General features: G+C 40.7%; 1 protein-coding gene across 2 annotated transcripts in view; it reads left to right on the plus strand.

The window, feature by feature from the left end:
• The window catches only part of LOC120522832 (neural cell adhesion molecule 2-like), a 1,092,848-nt gene that overhangs the window by 1,025,033 nt on the left and 53,791 nt on the right, over window positions 1-14,024 (plus strand). For both annotated transcript variants that reach the window (XM_039743520.1, XM_039743521.1), the window contains exon 16: window positions 5,226-5,430. In XM_039743520.1, the coding sequence (XP_039599454.1) occupies window positions 5,226-5,430 (205 nt within the window). The remainder of the gene's footprint in view (window positions 1-5,225; window positions 5,431-14,024) is intronic.

Below are 14,024 nucleotides of genomic sequence, written 5' to 3' on the forward strand. Positions count from 1 at the left end.
CTGGTCCTGCACTGAAACTCTGAGAATCTTTTCTTCTCACGCGTTACATTAGCTTTTATTATCATCTGCGCTGTAAAGTATTTCCACATGTTTCTTTCTCGTTTTTTACCCACAAACATCTGTGCAAAACTCACCAACGTCAACCACAAGTGCTTACTTCTTTCTTCAACCCAACGAGCCAAATGTGCTCAACAAACAAACAACGGTCCTTACAAACAACGTGACCACAGTAAGCTCAAGGTACAAGATCACCGCATAGTAAACAGCACAACGTAACTGAACGTTCAGAGCAAGTGAACCGGACTGAATGAAAATGCTATTGCTGTTTTTTTTTTGTTTTTACTCAGTTTTCGATCTCGTTTTAGTTTGTTCACATATCACTTGTAGCGCCCGACTCGGCACAGACTCAGACTGAGGCACGTGTAAAACACAAGAGGACTTTTATTTTTCTTCAGCTGGAGGGCACATCTTCCCTATGAAGCAACAACACAACACAATCTAATCCTTCCTCTGGTACCACCACTCCTCCTTGGCAACCTCGTCCTCTTCCTCCCGATTCTGGCTCCTGAGTGGTGGATGCTGGCCCTTTTTATCGCCCACCTGGAAGTGCTCCATGTGCCCGATCACCTGTTGCTAATTGCACTTCCAGGCGGGGCTGTTGAGGTATCCAGGTTGGCTCCGGGATCCATGCAGCACCCACTGGTGGCCACCCCAGATCCGCACAGGGTTGTGGAGAACTCCATCTCCCATGGAACTCTGCGAGAAACTACCAAGGAGGCTGCCACCAAGTGTCCCGGGGAAGGTACTGAGGAGCCCATGGCTGCTCTCTTAGGAACATATGCAGCAGGGGCATCCCGGCCAGGTCTCATACCTGTCACACACTATTTTTTTATTTTTATTTAGTTTTAGTTTCTCTGTTTGCCTTAATTTCAGTTCTCATTCTTGTAAATTGAAAAACAATATTTTTATCTCTAGTTTTTGTTTTCGTTATGAAAATATTACTGGGCCAGCACCTGCTGATGTCTATGAATTGCAGACTTCAAGCAGTCATTGCATGCAACGGCTATTCAACAAAGTTCTAAATGTGAGGACTTTAATAGACCTGCCATTGCTGTGTCCAAACATTATGGTGTCCTTAAATGGGGGGAACCGTGTATAAAAGTGTTGTCATTTCTACGTGGTGTGACCGAAATGTATGCAAATCCCCGTTAATGAAAATCTGCAATGTGCACTTTAATCACAAAGTCTGAACTCTTTGATTCGTAATTTTAAACTGTGGAGTAGACGGGGAATTAAATCAAGGAAAAATGAGTCTCTATCCCAAGCATTACGGAGAGAACTGTATTTGAACCGGATCATGTTTAAAGGAAAGGTAACATCAAAGAGGGACACATGCAAAACCATATGGCTCTGTTCCTTACAAAGAAGTGAAATCCATTACCAGTGAGCATCATCAGTATGGCACCTGCTATGGTCCATCCAGGGGCATCTGTAAAATGTCAAAGCAAAGTCTTTGCTGAATTATACAGCAGCAATACTGACATTTGTCAAAGACACTTGCAATCGATAACAGATAGCCACAGCTACCACCCTTTGAATTATTCATTGTATTGGTTTTGTTAGTCTATGAATAAATGATAAGTCAGAAAAAAAATAAATACAAAACACAAAGTTTAAAAAGTCATCACACACAAAGGTAGCCTACAGATGATCCAGCCGAGCATAAAACCACACACTCTGTCAATTTGTAATGACTAAGCACAAACGAGGGCATTCACCAATAAGTACAATATTTAATGTATACAATATCCCCCCCCCCCAAAAAAAATGATGATATTTATAAACATGAACCTTTTTACAGTCAAATATGCAAATCTAAGTAGGGAAAGTCACCTCATTTCCACACCAGGTTTGACATTTCCAAATCTAAAGTTTCATACAGAGGATGGTGCAGTGGTTCATTGAGTCGTACTGCTCACACACAGATTCACTATCCTGAGTTCCAAACCAGCCCTGATCATTATCTGTATGGACTTCGTATGCTCCCTCCGCGGCTTTGGGGGCTTCACTCACTCTACAGTGAACGTTAATTTAATTGGCAACTCCAAACTGGCCGTTTCAGCATTTTGATATAAGGCAGCAGGGACAGCAACGGGGTGGGGTTTGAACCCTCTTGGAAACTGTAATTGTTTTGGTCCATTATATGTGATTGTTTAAAATGACATTTATCAACTGTCTATTTATTTAAAGTGCACATGCTACAGACCTGCAGTCTCACAGGGTCATCTTCTGTCTTCTCCTCTCTGTCTAACACTACTTTGTAGCTTCCCTAATATCCTTCTTAATGGCTGTCCTTATGCTGCCATGTACCTGATGATTAGCTCTGGAGTTATTAGTCTTTTGTATTAAAAAGACCCTAAAACTAGTATATCAGGAGACATCTTTGTAGTTTTTTTATGTATGTTCACAATAAAATTAAAAGCACCTCATAGTCTCATAGTCATTCATGTTAGCCTGTTGGCCAGGATACAAGCAATTTGGCTCCCGGTGGACCAATCTTGTTAAAATGTTGTTCAATAATTCCTCAAGAAATTGTATAATAAAGTTCAGTTTTTCTTGAGATGCCTCTGTACTACTTGTCTTAAAATCTTAAAAATTCCATCCACCCATCCATTTTCTAACCCGCTGAATCCGAATACAGGGTCACGGGGGTCTGCTGGAGCCAATCCCAGCCAACACAGGGCACAAGGCAGGAACCAATCCCGGGCAGGGTGCCAACCCACCGCAGAATCTTAAAAATTTCCATTTAAAAAGCACTGCTGAAAATGCCTGTTTTAAAGAAGAATAGCACTCTGTGCCACCTCAATTACTGAATGTTTTACTCTTTTAAATATACCCTGGGAGAGGGTAGTTCAACTTGGATAACTTCTGTGTATATATAGTGACAGATTTGGGGTTTCTCGCACCTGTGTACCCTCAGACACCACGTCAGACACCAGGTAAAAGTCCAAAAGATGAATATTTATTACAATAATCAAGTGCACAAAGCACCCTCCACTCCCAAAAACTCTAATAAACAATCACAATAATCAAATCCTCCAATCTCCCAGACGCTTAGCCACCCTGCTTCCCAACTCAGCTCCCTGTCTGGGATTTCCCATAGTCCTTTATACTCCTTGACCTGGAAGTGTTTGAGCCCTCAGTCCATGTGATTATCCAACACTTCCGGGTCGGGTAATTCTCTTTTTCTTCAGCCCGGGCTATAAGGAAAATATAAGTCCCTGGGCCTCTCTGCAGCGTCCTCCGGTGGCCCCCATGGTATCCAGCAAGGCTGTGGTGAAAGACTCCAAGTTCCAGAATGCCCTGCTGGAATTCGGGGCCCTTTCATGTTGCAGGGATGGCTCCATCTGGTGGTTTGGGGGTGTTGGCTGGGATACACGGCCAGCAATCCCTCACAATATATATATATGTATATATATATATATATATATATATATATATATATATATATATATATATATATATATTTAATACTTAGCAAAACAGACCCCAAACCCAGTTTTCAAAAACTTTTATTACAGATCCGTGTTGCTATCAGGAGCAGGCGTATGTTAACAGAGATTTTAACTCTCTGTCTTTCAAGAAGGTTATGTTTAAGAAATGTGAACTAATAATAATTCTTTATTTGTCACATACATAGTTATACAGGACAACACGCAGTGAAATGCATCTTTTCGCATACCCCTTGGGGTCAGAGCACAGGGTCAGCCATTGTACAGCACCCCTGGAGCAAGTGCGGGTTAAGTGCTTTGCTCAAGGGCCCAGCAGAGTATCATCTCTTTTGGCAGTGATGGGGATTCGAACCGGCAACCTTTGGGATACCAATGCAGATCCTTAGCCTCAGAGCCACCTCTCCGAACTACAAATACTAGTACTACTATTACTACTACTAATAATAATCATCATCATTTTCCTCATAATAATAATAATACATTTTGTTTCTAGAGTGCCTTTCCCATGCTCACCAAGTGTCCATAACTAACAAAAGGCATCAGTTTTTGGCATCACCTGAATTGTCTATGAAAGCTACTGAGCCATCACAAGCGTAATTGAGCTCTAGGAAAAATGTGATCTTTAATGGCCTGTGAGACACAAGCAAGATTCTCATTTCTGTCTCATTTAAGAATCAACTTTGTCACAGGTGTTTCTCCTAATATTCCTTAGAAGGAAGAGCTTTAGCTAAAAAAGGAGACATGAGATACAACTGAGGTAAGGGGAGTCAGAATTGAGAATCTGGTTGGAAAAGCATGTTATATTTTGTGAGATCAATTTTTTATTCTTATTTTAATCTCGTTCAAGAAGTCATATTTGTGACTTATTATTGGACTGACGACTTCAAAATCTGACATATAATTGGTTGCAATACTTGAGCTTTTCTAATTTCAGCACAGGCAGATGAAGTGACTTTCTTGAGGTCACACAAGTGTCAGTAGTGGGATTTGAAGCAAAAACCTCAGAGTTTGAAGTCTAAAGTCTTAACTATTCCACCACACAGCCTTCCCGTAGACTGAGTAGGATCTCATTGGAGCACAGCAATATAAATTAGAGCTCTAATAGAATTATTCAAAAGCAAACAGCAACCCTCACACTTCACCAGATATTACTGAGCACACAATGCAAATACTTTGAAGCTGGCAAAAAAAACAATGTTAAGCCACTACTTGGAGAATCCGAGGCCATGGTGTGGCTCTGCTGGGATCTCTGCTGAAACTCAAGAGGAGACACTTGGGATTTTGTCTCAGGAGAAGAAATCTGAGTAGCATCAGACAAAAGAAAATGCCTCCGTTTTGTTCCTTTCTGATCTCATTGTTGTCTAGGAGAAACCAAAAAGATATTAAGATCACTTTTTTTGATTTTTCATTCCTGTAATAGCAAGGCGATGTAAAGTGCTGTTAAAAGTGTGCATTTAATGAAGTTTACTAGCACAGATACTGGTACTGCATTCTGTTATCACTGTAATTTGACTCACTGTTAAAATGTTTAATAAGACAAAATGTGATAAGTGACTCTTTAAAGTTTCCAAAAAACACGTAAAATTGTCCAACTTTTAAATGGGTGAACCTGAATATTATAACGTGTGTTCCTTCTCTAACTTGTTTCCATTTCTGAAGCTCACATGTAACGTCTGAAATATATATTTCTTCTGCCCCATCTTTCTCTTCTAGACACCTTGTTTAGCAGCCTGGGTCTCGGTGCCACTGTGGGGCTGGGCGTCGCAGCACTTCTCCTCATCCTCGTAGCTGTAGATGTCAGCTGTTTCTTCCTGAAGCAATGCGGCCTTTTGATGTGCATAACGAGAAGAATCTGTGGAAAGAAGACAGCAACAAGCGGGAAAAGCAAAGACTTGGAAGAAGGGAAAGCCGCTTATCTGTGAGTTTGGCACACTGGGGCGTTTTTTTCTTCTCTGGGACACTGACGGGCTGGGTTAGTTCAGACCTTACGGAGGTAGTGTGTGAATTGTTTGTCATGAGACCCTCGAGCAATGTTTGTTTTTTTACGTGTGGAACTGTTTTCAGCAAAATAATGAAACAATACAATAATGAAAGCTAACAAACAATGACTTTTAAATGTTTCCAAATTATGCATTTGGAAGACCCATATGCTTGCCAGCTTTTTCAATAACTTTCATTCTAAATAAAATCTTCAAACATTTTTCATTATGTTACGTGAACGGCAGGATGGGTCATGATCCTACATCTTGGGTTTGAGTCTCATCGTTATGTGGAATTTGCTCATTCTCTCGATGTCTGTAGAGATTTTCCTCCAGTTAAGTTGGTTCTTCTGCTGTTGCGAGCGCAGAACAAGCTGTGAATGAATTCTGAGTGCTTTTGTGACTGGGAAATGAATAAATCGATATTTTGGGGAGAGGCAAAAGAATCGTTATTAAAGGGAGGTAGAGGTCAAAATCAAAATTCAAAAGATCAACACCGCATGAAAAGGCAAAGTCACAAAACAACAAAGCAAGTCATAACCACTAGACAATGTCCCTAACAATATTTGGTTTTCTAATTAGAGTTCAGTGCTTTTTTGGTCCACGAGTAGAATACAAAAGGGTGTTCGTCACCTTATTTAATGGACGATTTAAGTGAAGTCACAATCATCCTGATGAAATGACTCGATGATGGCAGCCATCCTAGAAAACCATAAACAAGATGACACTGTGGCAATACATGACAACAAATTATGTAGCAAACAAAATGTTCATATTCATAACTAACCGGAATTGGTAGGTTAACTGGAAATTCCCAGTTGGCCCTTTGAGTGGAGTGTATGTCGGAGTGAGCCCAGAGGTGGACTGGCTATCTACCCAGGCCTGATTCCTACCTTTCAGTAGATGTGGTCAGGATAGGCTCCAACGTACCTTGGCAATGAATTAGGTTAATCAGGATTAAAAAGACAATATCTTACTACTTTATGTACACACTTTATTTAGTCACATATAAGACGTACTTGGTGATCATCCTTGACGTGAGCAGGATTGCAGTCAGAAAGAGGACGAGAAAAGCAAAACGTTACTTTTTCAGAAGTGTATTACCTTATGGAGCAGCAAGAGTTGTTGCCCTGGCTCAAGTTTATTGCTGATTAGTTTTATTAATGTTTAAATGTAATCTTTTATAGTATTATTAATTCTGTTTTTGTTTTGCTTTATTCTTTGTACTTTGGTCATGTTATGGCTTTTATTAATATTGCGTTTATTGAATATCACTTTGAATTAGTTGAATAAGGGATGGCTTTGTTTTAATTATCCACTCAAGTTGAGGACCAAGGAGGCGGGGCCACTTGATTACACAAGCAGTACAAACAGAAAAGCTGCTGTTTTCATAGCTACTTCACCATCCTGGTTTTGACTCCCACTTTGTCAACTGATGATTTGGTTTGGCTTTCCTGGCTACCGACCCCTCCTGTAAGGCGCTGATTCTGTTTTTGTGTCTATTGGATGTGTTTGTTTTAAGTGTTTGCCTTTTAGGCCAAAACTTATTTTGGTTTCTTTTTTGCCTGCTTAGCCTTTCTTGTGCCCTTTTTGAATTTGAGAATAAATTATTAAAAAATTTAAAGGAACTCTGTTTTTGTTTAACCTAAAATTAGAAAGTTTATGGTTTTTCCTTTTGCATATTGGAGCATTTTGTGACTTTGAAAACTTTGGACCTGTGCAGGCTGATGTCATGATTTTGTGTGATTTTGGGTCCTCAAAAACTGCCTGTGTTTTTTCATAGCTTTCATCTCCCCCTGAAAATTCAGCATATCCTTAAAAATACACTTTATCTCAGAGTCAATCAATTAATCAATCAATCAACATTTATTTATATAGCACATATTCATACAAAAAAATGTAGCTCAAAGTGCTTTACAAAATGAATAGAGAAATAGAAGACACAATAAAAAATAAACATAAGTCAACATTAATTAACATAGAATAAGTAAGGTCCGATGGCCAGGGTGGACAGAAAAAACAAAAAAAACTCCAAAAGCTGGAGAAAAAAAATAAAATCTGTAGGAGTTCCAGACCACGAGACCGCCCAGTCCCCTCTGGGCAATCTACCTAACATAAGTCAAACAGTCCTCTTTGTATTTAGGGTTTTCATGGAAGGACTTGATGATGATGGTCACGTAGACTTCTGGCTTTCAGTCCATCAATGTTGGTGCATCATAATGCTTTAAGTAGGAGGTGGTGGCGCAGGCCACCACCACAAAGAAACTGGAAAAAGAAACGGAAGAGAGAGTAGGGGTCAGTATGGATTTTGGAGCCACTGTGAATAGTTATTATGAAGAATTGAACATACAGAGTATCATGATTAAGTTAAAGTGAAGTTATGAGAAAGCCATGTTAAAGTAATGTGTTTTCAGCAGTTTTTTAAAGTGCTCCACCATATCAGCCTGGTGAATTCCTATTGGCAGGCTATTCCAGATTTTAGGTGCATAACAGCAGAAGGCCGCCTCACCACTTCTTTTAAGTTTAGCTTTTGGAATTCTAAGGAGACACTCATTTGAAGATCTAAGGTTACGATTTGGAATATAACGTGTCAGGCATTCCGATATATAAGATGGTCCGATCAAGTGCTCTGTCAATGAGCTAGCAGGTAAACGAAGCCCAAATACGAGGGATAATAATTGTGATGATGATACCAAGAGGGACAAAAACGAAAGTACAAGTGGGAAAAGAACACAAAGATAAACTTTGAATATTTCAGAGATTTGGTATCCGCAGATTGGGTAAAGTAAGTACCCATAGCTATCCACTTATCCCGTCGTGTCAATTAGGTATAGGTCTTGACCTCAGAGGCTACACCCCTAGTAATGGTGGAAGTGGAACTAATGAGGGAACCTACACTGGTAGCCTTTGAGGACCTAACATTATACCAAATCAGTATAGTTCAAGCCTGTCAGTTGAGTTTAGGGCTTGGCTGCCTGGGGAAAGGCCCAGAGCTGATTAAGAAGTGGCCTTTTTGTGTAGGATTATGGTGCTTTTTAGTGACAGGAATCACAGCATATTTTAGGTGAACTGGGGCAAGCAACCTAGATGACAACAAACATGAAGCTAGGGATGTGAAAAAAAATCTTTTAAACTTTTTAGCTATTTGAACACGAAAAACTGTTTAGGAAATGTAATGCACACAACAAGGAAAACAAGATTTCAATAGACTGTAGCTGCCATATCGTAATGCATATTGATACTATGATTCAAAATTGCACAACTGAATCAAGTAATATAAATGTCAGAATAATCGACCAGGTAAAACAAGTTGCAAATCCCGTCTACGTCGGGCCCCCTCATTTCACTTGCACAATGAGAATGTTAATGTTACATTAAATCTACTCGCATGGGCACCTTCTATAATGCAGCAATGGTGAGGTTAAATGTCAGGCAGCCAGCAAACAAAGTAGAAAGGAAACCTGAGGCTGAGATACTAGCGTGTGAAGCTTGTGCAGACTAAGAAAAGAAGTAATAAGAAATAATATTGTGAGAATAGTAAGCCATGTTTGTCATCATATAAAACAGTTGTTCTACAACTCCTAATAATTACACTATAAACAAGTAATTAACATACTGCTTGGTCAGATAAACTGTGCTTACCAATCTATGTCATATTATGAACACCATATATTTGAACTGCGTTATTTGTCTAAACCTAAACAGCATTGCAAATACTTCTACTTTTATTTATATGTGTGGGATTTGTGTTGCATTCTGCTTATATCACAATGCAAAATTGTAACAAGAACCAGGATGGAAAACACAGGCAGAACTCACACTTTAGCCCCTTCTGTTTTAGGCTTACTTATTGTAAATTGTGTTTTGTTCTTATGACTTAAAGGGTGCTCCCCAATATCCCAAATTCCAGACACGAGTACACAAAATACAGTTATGGGTATAAATGAAGTGTATCTGAAGTGTATTTGGTGGCTCTGAGGCTAGGGATTCGCACTGGCAATTGGAAGGTTGCCGGTTCGAATTCTGTAAATGCCCAAAGTGACTCTACTTCATTGGGCCCTTGAGCAAGGCCCTTAGCCTGGAATTGCTCCGTCCTGGGTATGATGTTAATCTGCATGTAGGCCCTCCAAACTGCAGGGAAAAACCTGGGGGTTGGTGGGAGAATTGGCACTCCAGCCACCATATAAAACCTCCCACTGTTCCACTCCATCTGTACTAGTGGGGTGCTGAGGTGTTACCGGTCGCATGGCTGCACTCGATTCCTTACCTGGGATCCTGAGTTGATTTGTCATGTGGTGGTTGCGGCAACACTGTATCAGTGCGTTCTCCTAACCCTTTCCTCCAGGCCAGCCTTCTGTCTCCCGACTCCCTGAAGTGAGACGAGACACTCCTTTGGTCTTGGACCCAGCAGCAGTTCCGGTGCCACAGTATTGCATGAGGGATGCTGCCCATAACAGGGTGATCCTCTCCTGACAGCACCCTCTAGTGGCACCCAATGATCCCGACAGGGTTGCCATTCTACACTGCAAATCCCTGGCAACCCTGCAGGTGTCCAAACTGGAACCTGGTCAGAGGAGCACTGCCACCTCTAGTTCTGGGGGACGAATTGCCCTTTCATTAATTGTTCCTCCCTAGTGGGATAAGAAACTTTTAAGTTTAAGATAAGATTTTCCCGGCCAGGTTGTGCCTCCATTCTTGCACTCCTTCCAATCGAGAGCAGAGAGTTTTCCTTGGACCCAGTTGGAAAGCCAGTCTACCCTCTCCTGTACTTATACTCCCCAGTCTCTGTAAAATGTTTCGCTTTTACTGCTACAAAATTATATAAAATCTGATAATTAGTAACCAGTTTTCTTACTGCAATTACAATGTTTCAAAATTCACGCTGCCAAAATTTCAATGCAGTAGGCTACTTTTTCATTGAATTCATTTGTTGGAACTTTTGTATATCGTATTTTAAACAAAGCATTCTGCCTACTTTGGATATTTTAGTGCTTTACATAAATTTAATGTAATACCATATGCTATTTAAATATGTCTATTACCTTTATGCTGTATTGTCTTGTGCATTGTATGACTGTATAGATGCCGACTGGACAGCCAGTTTTCCTTATGATTCTACTGCACCGATAAGACCCCTTACGCTTTTTGTTCATTATCGTGCAAACTCTCAAACCAAGTCATTTGTTCAGCTAATTATCATGAATGTCTTTTTGACAATGAGAAAACCCTGAAGTCTCCACACACAACCTTCACATCCAATTTTCCAAACCTGCCTTATAAGTACAACACATTAAATATAGAAAACAAAAAGAAAGGGCTCAGACTGCAACTCATCTCACCATACCTGGAAAATGTTAGTACAGACTCCGGCGCACTCAGGCAGCACATTACTGGCTCTCAGAATAGGCCAAACACTGAAACTGTGTCGTCACAGAGTCATGAAATTTGTCACCCCCTTCAATTCCTAGTCATGTGATCTGACATCTGCAAGGCAGTCCAGTAAGTTTGACAGTTGGGTAATGGGCTGCTGGCCTTAAGCCACATTTGAAGAAGTGTTGGAGAAACTGAAAGCTAAGTGTGAACTGAGATTCCAGGATGTGATGGAGTACAGATATAGTGTCGAGTTTCATGTAATTGTGTCCACTCTGACCCCAGTGCTACCCTAAGTGCTGAGTGTGGTTCTTTGGAAAGTAAATTTGTTGATCTTCAGATTAAAGACACAATGAAACCTGTGTTTACTAGAGATGTTGGTCACCTCTGAAGTAGGATGAATAAGGTAGACTTTCTTAAAATGAAAACAATTAGTGCAAAAGATAATTGTCATTTCTGTGGATTTTCAAGAAGGAATCTGTATTTTCTACAGCGATTATATGATAAAGAGAAAAAAATAAGAACAGATTTATTAATTGATAACTGGACTAACTACTCAGAACTGCCACAACAGACTTGATATGACATTTTGACTATCAAGGCAGAAAGTGGCATGGCTCTATCTAACCTTCAATTTTATTACTGAGTGTCAAATATAGAAGCAATAAAATCTGAATATTGACACAAATTGATCAACACAAACACAGGCTTGTTCCGCAATAGAAATAAAATCCTGCAGTACTTCTTTATATTCCTTGCTTTGTACCCCCGTAAATACAAATTATTGCCAATTAACTAACAACTCCAATTGTGCTTCAATTACTCAGAATATGGAGCCAATGTAGGAAGTACTTCAAGATAGAGAAGCTTTTATCTGTGGCACCTCTGCATGAGAACCATCTTTTTCCACCCTCTCAAACGTACGCAGTTTTCAATGTTTGGAAAACATACAGGATTAAATTTCTTAGAAATTTGTACATAGATAACATCTTTGCATCCTATGAAGAATTACACTCCAAATTTAACTTTCCTTCAACACATTTCTTCCACTACCTTCAAATTAGAAACTTTGCTAACCAAAACCTGCCTAATTTTCCTCACCTCCCACCAACCTCTATTCTGGAAAAAAATATTGATCAGTCTTGAGGACTCATACAGAATCTCCATAATATATAAAACCATTGTTAGGTCCCTCCCTTTCAAAGATCCCAGAGTACAATGGGAAAAGGATCTCTCACTCAACATCTCAGAAAAGGAGTGGAAGGTAGCTATGCATAGAATTCACTCGAGCTCCATATGTGCAAAGCGTTCAATTATTCAACTTTACAGCTTTTATCGAGCACATCTCTCTCGTTTAAAATTGTTCAAAATGTTTTCAGGGTGAGATCCAACCTGCAAACGTTGCAATCAACTTCCAGCCTCACTGGGTCACATGTTTTGGGCCTGCTCCAAATTAACATCATTCTGGACCAAAATCTTTAAGTGCCTTTCAGACAGCCTTGGTGTCCCAAGCCCTCCTAACCCTCTAACAGCTGTGTTTGGTTTTCTTCCAGATGGGCTTAAAGTAGAGAAGGAAAAACAAACTGTAATTGACTTCACTTTTGGCATGTAGACTTATATTGCTCAACTAAAAGAATCCTAGCCCACCTCTTTTAATTCAGTGGGTAACTGGTGTCACATACTATTTGAAATTGGAAAAACTCTAATTCTCACTTAGAGGATCTGTGCAGAACATTTTCAAAACCTGGCAGGATCTACTCAGTAACATTTTAAAATAAGCATTTAAATTGGGGAAAAGCATTTTCTCCCCCCTTTTCCCCTACTATACTGCTCAAAAGAATTAAAGGAACACTTTTTAATCAGAGTATAGCATAAAGTCAATGAAACTTATGGGATATTAATCTGGTCAGTTAAGTAGCAGAGGGGGTTGTTAATCAGTTTCAGCTGCTGTGGTGTTAATGAAATTAACAACAGATGCACTAGAGGGGCAACAATGAGATGACCCCCAAAACAGGAATGGTTTAACAGGTGGAGGCCACTGACATTTTTCCCTCCTCATCTTTTCTGACTGTTTCTTCACTAGTTTTGCATTTGGCTACAGTCAGTGTCACTACTGGTAGCATGAGGTGATATCTGGACCCTACAGAGGTTGCACAGGTAGTCCAACTTCTCCAGGATGGCACATCAATACGTGTCATTGCCAGAAGGTTTGCTGTGTCTCCCTGCACAGTCTCAAGGGCCATAGAATGTCCATAACCCATCAGCAGGACCAGTATCTGCTCCTTTGGGCAAGGAGGAACAGGATGAGCACTGCCAGAGCCCTACAAAATGACCTCCAGCAGGCCACTGGTGTGAATGTCTCTGACCAAACAACCAGAAAGACTTCATGAGGGTGACCCAAGGGCCCCATGTCCTCTAATGGGCCCTGAGCTTACTGCCCAGCAGCATGCAGCTCGATTGGCATTCGCCATAGAATACCAGAATTGGCAGATGCACCACTGGTTCCCTGTGCTTTTTACAGATGAGAGCAGGTTCACCCTGAGCACGTGACAGAAGTGAAAGGGTCTGGAGAAACCATGGAGAACATTATGCTGCCTGTAACATCATTCAGCATGAGCAGTTTGGTGGTGGGTTAATGATTGTCTGGGGAGGCATATCCATGGAGGGTCACACAGACCGCTACAGGCTTGACAAAGGCACCTTGGCTGCCATTAGGTATCAGGATGAAATCCTTGGACCCATTGTCAGACCCTATGCTGGTACAGTGGCTCCTGGTGCACGACAATTCCTGGCCTCATGTGGTGAGAGTATGCAGGCCGTTCCTGAAGGATGAAGGAATTGATACCATTGACTGGCCACCACACTTTCCTGACCTAAATCCAATAGAACACCTCTGGGACATTATGTTTTGGTCCATCCAATGCCACCAGGTTGCACCTCAGACTGTCCAGGAGCTCAGTGATGCCCTGGTCCAGATCTGGGAGGAGATCCCCCACAACACCATCTGTCATCTCATTAGAAGCATGCACCGATGTTGTCAGGCATGTATACAAGAACACAGGGGCCATACAAAGTGCTGCGCACAATTTTGAGTTGCTGCAATTAAATTTTGGCAAAATGGACTAGCCTGCCACATCATTTTTTCACTCTGATTTTTGGGGCG

This window comes from Polypterus senegalus, chromosome 2, assembly GCF_016835505.1.
Source record: "Polypterus senegalus isolate Bchr_013 chromosome 2, ASM1683550v1, whole genome shotgun sequence".
Taxonomy (NCBI): Eukaryota; Metazoa; Chordata; class Cladistia; order Polypteriformes; family Polypteridae; genus Polypterus; species Polypterus senegalus.